This window comes from Scylla paramamosain, chromosome 4 (assembly GCF_035594125.1).
Source record: "Scylla paramamosain isolate STU-SP2022 chromosome 4, ASM3559412v1, whole genome shotgun sequence".
NCBI classification, from domain to species: domain Eukaryota; kingdom Metazoa; phylum Arthropoda; class Malacostraca; order Decapoda; family Portunidae; genus Scylla; species Scylla paramamosain.
The window spans coordinates 12609674-12621287 of NC_087154.1; the positions used below are offsets into that span (position 1 = coordinate 12609674).

The following is an 11614-nucleotide window of genomic DNA, read 5'->3' on the forward strand; positions in this document are numbered from 1 at the left end:
TAATGATATTGGACGATAGTTTATGGGATTTGTGGGAGTTTTGTCTTTTTTTGGAATAAATTTGATAATTGCTTCTTTAAAACATTTAGGAAAATAACCGATTGATAGACATGCGTTGAATATATTTCGTAATTGTTCCAGAGTCTTTTCTGTACATTTTTCGAGTATTATTTTGTTAATTTTGGTAGAGCCAGGGGTTTTCTTCTTTGATCTTTTAATAAACATTTTTATTTCCTCTAAAGTTATTTCTCTAGTTTGATAATTGTCCTTATTTATTCTGTCAGTGTTAACTGTCGGAAATGGATTAATTCTATTTTTGTATTTATTTATATATTGGTCAATGTGATCGGAATGGTTTTTATCAAAACTATTTTCTTCCTCCTCAGTAATTCTAAAAGCATCTCTCCAAATTTTTTCAAATAAATTAAATTTTTCTTGGTCAGAGTAGTATTTGTTTCCTTCGTTGTCCTTCAGATAGTTAAAATGAGTTGTATTTTTATCTTTCAGTATTTTTTATTTTACTCCAAAAGTCTTTACTATTTTTACAGTTATCTGATATATAATTAATTTTTTCTTCCCAGTTCTTGTTATGTGCCTCCTTACATCGGTCTCGTAATCCGGTCTTAATTCTTTGGTATTCTCTGTAGGTTTGTGATGTCCAACCAAAAGAGTTTGCAAATTCTGATAAAGTTTTATATTGATTTTCGAGTTCTTTAATTTCAGTTGTTGCTTTTAATTGGTATATATATTGGTAGCTAGACTTTGGTATCGATGCATCCATTGCGTTTTTAAGTGTTTTTAGCCAATTTAAAGTGGCATCTTCTAATTGTTCAGCAGTATTACCTTCTAGATTAGTAATATTTATTTGTGTGTCCAATTTATATTGAAAAAGATCCCAGTCAGCTTTGTTTGTTTTATATACTTTTGTTTTTTCTTTTAAAAATGGTTTTGTTGAAAGTTTTATAATTACAGGTAGATGATCCGAAGTCGTTATTTCTCCGGGTTCACAGATAATGTTTAGATAATGATGTTTGTTAGCAAAAATTTTATCTGGATTTGTTTGTGAATTATGAGAGAAAGTTGGAAAATGTGGACCCAAATGAATAATTTTCCCTTGGTTAATAAGATTTAATAAACTTTTCCCAACAGTGTTATTTTCTTTGTTACCAAAATTTGTATGCCTACCATTAAAGTCACCTATTATATAAGTTGGAATAGAGTTACTCAGAAGCTTATGCATATCGGTATACGGGAGGAAAGGACGTCTTAGAGGTAAGTAAGTAGTGGCTATTTTAATTGGACCAAGGCTGGTTTCAACTTCCAAGGCTAAGAAATCTGTATCAAAATCGTCATATAGTTTATATTTAATGTTTTACTTTACTGCAATGGCTGATCCATCAGACATACTTTCAGTATAATTAATTTAATAGATTCTATATCCTGGTATTTTTAGATCTTCACTTGATTTTAAGCCATGACTATTTATTAATATAAGGTCAGGATTACTTGTAAGATAATTTGGTATTAATGAATGTTTGTTTGTTTTCCAGTTAAAGACATTATGTTGAATGATTTTGAGACTGTAATTAAATGTGAGGATATTTGGTAAGGCGTGGGTCTTTGTCTTTTGGTGATGAACGTACCAGTCCACTTCTGATTTTCCTGAAGGAATCATTATCAACCTTGAACATACAATTAGAGTATATTATTATTTCTTCTTTACTAATTTTCTGCAGTATTTGTTCTTCTGTGTATTTTCCCTCCGTATATTTCCATTCATACTTTTTTGTTTTTTTATTCCAACTAGTAGGTCAGCCATAGATAGATCCTTCGGCCAATCTTTATCTTTGTAGTGTATAGTTCTAATCCAATATCATCAGACTCAAGTTTTCCTGCAAGTGAACTTTTTTGTCTAGTAAATTTAGGTTTGGTTGCTTGGATCCTGCGTGATGATTCACTTGTTCCTGTGTCAGTTGCTCCTACAATGTCCTGTATTTGAGAGGTATTACTCTTAGTAGAAGGCTCATCGTCAGGAAATTTAATAATTGGGAGCTTATTTGCTTTAAGTAGCTTATTTAATTTATATTTGTAAGTACCTGGATTCTTCAGGTTTGCATTTTCAGCATGGGCTACACAAGTGTAAATTTGTAAAACATCTTCCTTAGATACAAGTGGTTTTTGGAAGTTAGTCATAGTAGTAGTAGTAAATGGAGAGTGCTGTGCAACATTTGCATAACTCATTTTTTTGTTTGTTGGATATTACATTCCTTTTCTCTTTTATTATTTTTTTCCTTTTTATACATTTCATAGCCATCGTACTATGGTCTTTCTTACAGTTCAGGCATTTCTTATTTACAGTTTGGCATTTATGCCAAACATGCCCTTCTTCACTACATTCAGAGCAAATTTTGTACTCTTTAGGCATAGAACACTCACTAGTAAAGTGATCTTCTAAGGCGTAACATCTTAGACAACACTTAATAGAGATGTATATTTCTTGCTTAATTTCATGTGATGGAATGCTTATGTGAAATGCTTTAAGACCTTTCTCTATACATTTGAATGTCAAAGATGTTTGAGAAAAAGTTATTTTTAGTGTTGGAGACTTTGGAAATTTATAGATGTCTACTATATCCTCCCCTATCCAGGGGTTGCATTTTTGTAGTTCCTCCCCAATATCTACTATATGTTTTTTCATATATTATTTCATCCACTCTGGGTAGAATAACACTTTTTTTAACCTTAAATTGAGGTGGCATAATAGGATTGAACCCATGTCTCTCAAGTTCTGTCTTGGTGTCAACATTGAATATGCAGTCAGCATGATGTTCATTAAGTGTCAGTGCAATAAAACCATCATTAATTGCAATGAATCCTGTAACCTCTATATCTCTTGAACTCAAAATTTCGAGTAATTTAAGTTTATTTTCTCTGTTAGGTGGCCTACATTTTATTTTAATCTTTGCCATGGTGCATCATACTACCCACAGCAGTCCGGAGAAAAAACCTAACTCCGAGCTGCTGCCCCGTTCGGGTCTTCCACCTATCTGACAGAGTCCCTGTGGCCCAGGATCTGGTCTTCTTATAACCGACCCTCTAAGGGTCCCCCTCAGGGAGCTGCCCTACGAGACAATCCTTACGGGGTCAAAGGCTTCTTACCGACTCAGTCCGACGCTAAACGGGCGAAAAAATTCAAAGTCGTAACCTGCAAGGGAAAAACAAAGTTCACAAAGTGGCCAGACAACGGCTAACTCCACAGAGTGGTGGCCAGAAACAGAGTCCAGACACTGGAGCACAGCGAGAGTCCACAAAGTGGACAGCAAACACCACACCAAGCGGAGACAAAGTCCCGTATCACACAGTGTGGAGATTAAGTCGAGTTGACAGTCCTGGTTCCCATGGCGCCTGTACATATATACGATGGCTCAAGCTGATTGACTCCTGGTTCCCATGGCGCCTGCATATATATAGACCAACCTATCGTACCGCGCTTGGGTAAATACAAACTCCTACACTCTCTCCCCAATTACACAGGATGGTGTAATGATATAACTTAAAATATAATATGCGCTGTGGGGAGCAAAGGAAAAGTAAACATAATACATATCCTTGAGTGACACAGTGAGTTAACCTACACAGGAGAGTTCAAGAAATAATCATCAAGGTGCCTTGGTGCTCGCTGGGTGCGACGGGGCCGTGGTGTGGTGACGCGCACAGGTGTAGGGGATTCAGTCGAGTCATCCGACAACTGTGGTTCACCGGTAAGAGGACGAAGATGACGTCTATTCCGTATGGACGCTCTCCCACTGTCGTCTAGTCGTAGAAGATATTGACAGGGTGCGGACAGCTCGAGCACGGTTCCCACCCGATCCCTCCGCCCGCTAGATGGGTTTTTGGATGCGTGCTCGCTGCCCAGGCCTCAAGGGTGTCAGACTGTGGGCTTGTTGGTCGTGCTGTATTGATGAGTTGACTGATGTTTGGATCATAGCACGTTCCCGATCGCGCAGTGTCCTGCCCCACTGCTCGTTGATTAGGTAGCGGGAGCTCTCTACGGGTATGGCGTCTCGCAGCTGTTTGCCTGTCGGCAGTTGTGCTGGGGATGCGTCGAGGCCGTGCAGGGGTGTGTTCAGGTACTGGAGGATCGCTCTGGCAGTGCTGTCGGTGTCTTAGGAGCCCCTGCGAGTTGTGTTGCCCCTTAACAGCCTCTTGGCCGACTTGACAGCTGCTTTTGCACGCCCATTAGATTGGGCGTAGTGGGACGATTCGTAGGGTGACGCGCCAGTCCTCGAAGAACCTCCTCGATTCGTGGCTGGTGAGGTTGGTGCCCCCGTCACATGAGAGCTTGTAGCGGGACACAAGTCACCGCTCCTAGCACTCCGTTCTCTGTTGTATTGTCACACTTCCGTTTTCACTCTCTCTACTGCACAGACTTTTGTCTTTCATCTCTTCTATCCTCACTTTATACATATCTCTTACTTGTACACATTCTGTGCACGCTCTTTGACACATGTGTTACACATCTTCTCAATACATCTTATTACTCCTTTCTTCACACAGTCATACACACACACATACACTCTCTTTTTCTATAATTTTGTATATATCATTTATTATGTTAAGTAATTTTTGTATATATTATTCATGTTTTTGCTGAATAAACAGAGAATACCCAGGCTAAATTTCCTTTGCCAGAGCCACACTGTTATGACACTGGAAATTGTTACCCTTCAAGGACTAAACACTGCTATGACCAAGGATCATGGTTGGGAGCCTACACTTCTCGCTTGAGCAACTTCCGGGCGGCCAATTAGCACCTCACCTTCGTTACAAGCTCTTCAGGGATGCCGAAGCGTGTGAACCAACGCCGGAACAACGTGATGAGGCGGGAGCTGGTGGCTTCCCCAGACAGGTGTTCCACTTCTAGCCAGCCTGTCAGCCTGTCGGCGTATGCGATATACACATTGCCTTGTAGGTGAAACAGGTCGACCACGGCTTGTTAAAATAATGGGAACTGGGGTGGTGGGGTGGGCAGGAGCGGCTCGGCTGGTTGAGGGGGCGTGTGCGTCTCGCACATCTGGCACTGGCGTCGTTTTTGCTCCACTTCTGCATCGATGCCGGGACAGTATACAGACTGCCTGGCTCTGCGAAGCATTGAGTCTCTGCCCTGATGACCAGCGTGGAGATTGGCGAGCACGGTGCGTCTGAGGGCGGTTGGGATGACAAGGGGGGGGAATCTCTCATCGCTGGTGTAAAGCACAATGTCGCCTTGACATGACAAGTGCCGCCGCATCCTGAAGTACGGGCGTAGCGCGGCCGGCTCGGCGTCCTTCCGCTCGCCCCAACCATCATTGGCCACGCACTCATGGAGGAGCCGATATTCCTCATCTTTGACTGCCTCCTCCTCCACATGACGTAGGTCTACCACATGACCCACATTGTCCGTAGTGGTTTCTGCTGCCGCGACGACCATGACAGCGCACACTGCTTCATCGTCAGCCTCGTCTGAGTCCTCTGGTACGCTTGCTAATGCTGGGTAACGCGAGAGATCGTCCGCGGCGCAGTTGCTTTTCCCCTTGATATACTTGACACGGAAGTTATACATCAGGGTCCTTTCTTTTATGTTGAGGATGCGGGGGTTGTGAATGTCCTTCAGCTCCTTGTCACCGAAGATTTTGCTGAGCGCCTTATGATCGGTGATGAAGGTTAGGTTTTTGCAGCCTAAGAGGAACAAGCGGGCCTTCTTGAGACACCAATCTATCGCGAGTGCCTCTCCCTCCAGTGTGCTATAGTTAGGTCAGGTGCCGGCTGCCGCAGAGGACTAGCTTCCATCCGTTTGGGCAGCACATTGGTGCCTCCAGGGACACGCATTGGCAGTACTGCTGCGACACGATGAATCCTATACCTTGCCGGCTGTAGTCAGTTGGGATGCCTGTGGGGCGTGAGGTATCGTAGAACTTGAGACCTTCTGCTGCGAGATTCTTGATGGCGTCGAGTGTGTCGTCCCAATAGACTGTCTTCCCGGCTGGCTTCTTCAGGAGCTTCCTGAAAGGCTCCATGATGGGGGCACCTGATTCATCAGGTCAAACCACAACCGGTTATCCGTCAGTGATGGGCTTGCAGGCATCATGAATTCTGTGATGCTCTTGATGAGGTCGTGACTGGGCTGGTAGTCTTCCCAGCCGAGTAGATACCCGGCGAACGTGACGTTTCTCTTGCAGAAGCTGAACTTATCTGACCTCAGTGTTACCCCGTTGTCGCGGCATTTCTGCAGAAATCCATACGTATGCCAAAAGGCTTCTGCCACACTTTTGTCGTGCAGAAGCGTGTCGTCAACACACTTTATTTTCCTGGGCACGTCGCTCATGACGTCGTCGAGGCGCTTCGTGAAGGCGTCCTGCGCCGCACAGTGCCCCATGGGAGTCCTGCGGTAGCGGAATCTTCCCCAAGGGGTGATAAATGTTGTTAATTTGCGGCTTTCACTGTCCAGGGGTATCTGGTGGTACCCAGAGTATGCGTCGGCGACCGTCTTGAAGGTGTGCTTGGACACGCTGGAGATGAGATCAAAGGGAGTCCCGTTTTTCTTTGGCGCCACCACCATGCGCGCGCACCACTCGGTCGGTTCTCCGGCAGGCACTTCCTCTATGATGCCTCTGGCGATGTCGTCGTCGAGCTGGCGCCGCACCTCATTGTAGAAGTGGTGCGGGACTGTGGCGGGGACGTGCACCACGTGGGGGCGTGCGCCGGGGCGGAGGTGGATGTGGTGTGGCGGGCTAAGTATTTCTGGTAGAGGCGTGCGTTCTGTTGCGAACACCGTGCGTCCAAACTCCTCCAGGAGCCATTTTTCTAGACGCCCCAAGTTCTCTTCTACCAACTCGTAGGGTGGTGACAATGGATGGGCCGAGGTCTTGAGAGACGCAGGGGCCGTCAATGCGCTGATTCTGGTTGCAGGGCGGGGAAAATCTTGCGGCACCAACTGAAGGGCTCTGCAAGCTCCGAGTGACAGGTACAGCCGCTGCACCCCTTCAGCTATGTATACGCACTCAGACGTGGTGATGGCCCCCACTCTCACCTCGCACGTGAGGCTTCCCAGAAGCTTCACCCCTCCACCGGCGACGTGGCTGACTGTCCTGGGTGAGGCGTGAAGTTGCCCTAGGGGGATACCCAGACTCTCCAGCAGGGGCCGGCCAGCGATGCACACCTGAGCCCCTGTGTCGGCTACAGCCGTGGTGCAGCACTCCGCCTGCGGCCAGGGGCAGACGATCCGTACTGACAGGTCTGCCGTCGCCTCCACGCCTCCTACAATCACTGCGTTGGAGGTAGCGGGGCCCCTGCCTGGTGTGAGGGCGCAGCACATACCCCAGAAGTGCCCTTTGCGCCCACAATTGCGACATGTGGCGTCGCGGGCGGGACACTTATCAGTACCGCCGCACCCACTGTCCCCGCAGCCCTTGCACCGCTTCTGGCTGCGCCCTGGGCCAGCACGACTGGGGGCGCTGCGGCTCCAGGCGCGGCGCTGGTGGTTCACAGCTGACACCTCGGTGGTGGGGGGTTGTTGTTGTGGCGGGGGGTGTGTGGTAAGGTTGTTGTTATCGCTCAGTTCGAGTACTTTAGTCTTCATAATATGTTTCAGGAACACAGAAGGGAAAAGAAATACAATGAGATTAACTTGATCGAGGCCGTAACAGCAACCCATCAGATCATTCTACTTGTCTAGTTTTTTTTTTTTAGCACTCTCGCATATTTCTTATTATCACTTGTAGTCCATACATTCGATCTCTTGCACAGCAGACTGGCGTGTATGACCTTCAGTCCCGTTTTGAGGATGTTGTCACCCAGTTCAATATTCAGATTGAATATCTTTCTTTCTGTCGTGTGGCGACGAAAGCGACCAAAAGTTCTTGCTCTTCGAGTCACCTGCCGTGACGTTCGTTAGAGATGATGTTCTATCATGGAGACGCCTCTGGTGATGGCCGTCCCTTCCATGCACGCGGCCAGGAACGTGGTAGTCATGTTGGCGTCAAACAATGCTTCGTGGACAATCTGCTTCTCGGTTTGTAGTCTGCAACGTACAAACATGTCTGTAATCAGGTTGACTCCTTCCAGTCTCCCTCCTAGGACATACGAACCCCCAATTAAGAACAATCTGTTGTTATCCACGCTTATACAAGAATTCCTTGCCGCTTTCATTTTGAACACGGTAGCCAGGTTCTTGGCAGAGGGCGACACGCCCATGGGCATGCTCTTCTTCTCTCTATTGCCCATGAAGTTGGAGAGCGAGGCGACGCCAAAGTTCGTGCATGACAGGTGCAGATGATGCGCTTTAATTGGGAACCATTTCATCGACACGACTAGATTGGCCAAGAACGACACGCCTCTCTTTTCAAATCCGACAGAAGCGTCACTCCTGTTGATGAACCTTCTCAGATTCGTGTTATTGTTCTTTGACGCGAGGTCGTCGAACGTGATGTCGGCGCCAACGTCTATTCTTCTGTCGATTCTGATACAGGATTTTATTTTGGAGGCCATTCTGCTGCTACTTGTAATCTCGGAGATAATGGACAGCGCCAACCATTCTTTGGAGAATATAACAAAGTCGTTGACGTTTCTGTCTCGGATTGCCCCGAAACACTTCTTTAGCAAAGTTATGTGCTTCTGTTCAGAGGGGAAGTCGTCCACGTAGAAAAGTAGCCTCTCTAACACCCCAAGATGTACCTCAGCAAGAGGTCGTCAGCTCCTTTGTTCTTTTCTTCGTCAGATTTGTTCTTGTTATTAGTCGCCGCGTTCTCGATTGTGGTTCTGTCCACGCGTCTGATGGACATTAACATATTCCTGGCGTTATAATTGTCGTTAATCACAGAGTAGTAGGTGGCTAGGTGGCCGTAAACCGAATGCTTGACTCTAGTAGTGTGATTGCTGTCCCTTATCGTATCTTTAGCCGCTCTCTTCATGACAGAGTCGCTCTTTCTCTTGCCGGCTTCACAGGAAACACCTATGACGTTAACCGACCCGCTCTTGCCGTAAAGGCGCAAAAAGACGATTGCGGCCGCCTTCCAGAGACTTGGAGGCGATGTCTTCGAACATGCCGTGCCTCAAATCCGAGACGATGCTCTTGTAGCACATATCAAAGGAGTTTGTACACAACGTTTCGGCATATCCAATTTCTCTGTAGTCTCTTCCCTCCACGCTCGTGCCGGGCGTGAAGACGAAGGTGGCCGCGTTCGTAAACTTGATGGTAGCAAACGATTCTCTATTGTCGTATATGCTAGTCAGAAACTCCCGACACAATATGTCCCGGTCGAGGACGTCGGCGTTGATGTTCTTCAGCGGCGTCCAGACGTTCCTGAACCTCTCTATGCTCGTCATGCCGACCGAACGCGAGTAGTACTCCCTCAGTTTGACCATAGAGTTGGTGGCCAAGACTCTTTCGGCGAGGGCGTCTTTGGACAAGAATTTGGAATGAAGCACGTCGTTTGGAGGATTGTTGTCGACTACCTGGCGTCGTCGTTAACTTGACAGAAAAGTAAGGCCGGTCTATGATGGATTTCGTCAAGACTCCCCATCTCCTAAACACGTTCACGGCTTCTGAATACATCTTTATCCAAACCTTGTTGTAGTTCCTAAACACCATCTTCTTGAACATTTCAATGAATGCCGCTGTTGCATAGCCATAGTGCCTTGACCGAAGCATAGTCTTCTTCGCTATTGGCGGGGGATTCCTAATCCTAATCCAGGATACCGATTGGTCCTAATCGGTATCCTGACATCTTTCATTATTATGTTGGAAACTCCGTTCACTTGTTGCTCTCGACTAACATTATCGTAGAGTGAGACCAAGTTAGAGTTGTTCTCGTTTGCGCACTGTTTAAGCTTAGAGAGGTCGCTATTGATACGAATGATGGTAAGAGAATAAAAGACAAACATGTTGACTCTGTCGTCTCCGCCCTTCTTCTTGCCGCTGCTCTTCTTCACTACCATCCCCGTTCTTTTCCGAGGCATTGGCAGGTCTCTTTAGCAATACCTTTCCTTCGTGTTCGGCGTTATGTTGCATCAGCCTCGGCACGACGCTCCTCATGTACGGATCGATCATATTAGAACCAAAGAAGTGAGCAACAAGGTTAGGATCCAATATCTTGTCCCCGTGGAGATGCTGCTTGAACAAGATGCCATTGCCCAGGGGCCTGTCTCCGAATCCTATGAACCTCTGGCAATACATGTTGTCTTTGTACTTTTTGAACGCGGCGATGTCGCCGAGCGTGTCGCTATTTATAGTTCTGATGGCATCATTAGGGAGTTCAGGAAAATCTCTGTCTTCGACAGGCAACTCTTCGTCGTTGTTGTACTTTTTTCTTTTTTGGTTTGCTGGTTTTCTTGACGTCCGCCTTTATCATAACGTCAGATTTCCTTTTGCCTTTGGCAGAAGCGATATCAAACAGAGGCGTCTTGAATACGTGAACCTCATTACCAAACCCAGAATTGATACCTTCAGAAGTGTAGTCAGCGCACAGCAGCAGCCTCATATCATACGTGCAGGATTTTTGAAATTCTTTGTATTCCTCTTTGAAGACAGCAGCTTCACGCACGACAATGGCGTTCCAAGCTTTCCTTTATCTTTTCTTTTCCAAGTTTCCTTTATCTTTTCTTGATGCTTCAGTGTTCTGGCGCGCTTCCGTATGTTGTCGTTAGCTATGATCGTGTCATTTTCGGTAAAGTCCATAGAGTTGGAAGCCACGATGAAGCCAGACATGGTATCTGACGTGTCCTCCCTGTTGCTATGATCTTGTATGTCTTCCATTCTGCCATTAAAGTTCTTAGTGTTGTTCTCGCGATAACTGGTTGTTGCGCTGGCGCAACTTGTGCTTACGCTCTCCCACTAGGGGCGAGTCGTCGATGCCACCGCTGCCCGCACCGGACCCTGCCCCATCTCCACCTGCTCCCGCTCCTCCGCTTCGCTCCGGTTTGATGACTGCCCTCTCGACGGTATCCGTGTATAGCCCATAGGAAAGTTCTGCCTCTTCCTCTTCGTTTCTCTCTATAGTTTTGAGGTCTGACTCAGGACGTTAGTAAACTCTAACGTCCTGAGGATGAGAAACTTTCACCTTCTTGGACATTTGCTCGTTTGAACACACGTAGCTAGACATTGCACTCTCTATGGCATTGGCTTCCTTCACTGTCTTCTTTCCGAGTTGATAAAACATATTCTGGTACTCTTCGGGCGATCTGACCACAAAGTCTTCCTCGTCATCTTCTATGCAACAGAGCACGAGATCAGACAAGGTTAGGTCATTGGCGTCGACAGGCTTTACCATCATGGCCAAGCGTCTCACAGATTCAGAATTGTTCTCGTCGTTGCAGCTCCTGACCATGTGTTTGATGAAAGTGGAGGGTCTCGATACCAAAAACGCGCGTCACCCCAATAGAACCGATAAAAAGTGCTTCACTATGAAATCGTTCCAGTTTCTAGTGTCCACGCTGTTAAAGTCAAACGACTCAGTGATGATACCAGTCAAATCTTCAAAGAACTGGTCGTTGTTAGCCAGCATTCCCAAGGTATAGGTGGCGAACCTGTAAAAGAATGTCCACAAATCTTCCATTCTTGGCGCGCACTTCAATGAGA

At 46.2% G+C, this 11614-nt stretch overlaps 1 protein-coding gene across 1 annotated transcript; it reads right to left on the minus strand.

Annotated features, from left to right (window-relative positions):
- Positions 1–3881: 3881 nt before the first annotated feature.
- Positions 3882–7618, minus strand: LOC135100114 (uncharacterized). The gene is made up of 5 exons (XM_064003076.1): positions 6087–7618; positions 5903–6042; positions 5073–5718; positions 4820–4937; positions 3882–4133 (listed from the first exon to the last, which is right to left on the minus strand). Exons 1-5 carry the CDS (start codon positions 7616–7618, stop codon positions 3882–3884), a joined length of 2688 nt encoding a protein of 895 aa, XP_063859146.1.
- Between the last annotated feature and the right edge of the window lie 3996 nt (positions 7619–11614).

Coding starts and splice junctions, on each gene's coding strand:
- LOC135100114 (XM_064003076.1), bottom strand. CDS start 7,618: ATGAAGACTAAAGTACTCGAACTGAGCGATAACAACAACCTTACCACA. Junction 6,043..6,086: donor CTGACGGATAACCGGTTGTG/GTTTGACCTGAT, acceptor GGAGCCTTTCAG/GAAGCTCCTGAAGAAGCCAG. Junction 5,719..5,902: donor AACTGACTACAGCCGGCAAG/GTATAGGATTCA, acceptor TGTTCCTCTTAG/GCTGCAAAAACCTAACCTTC.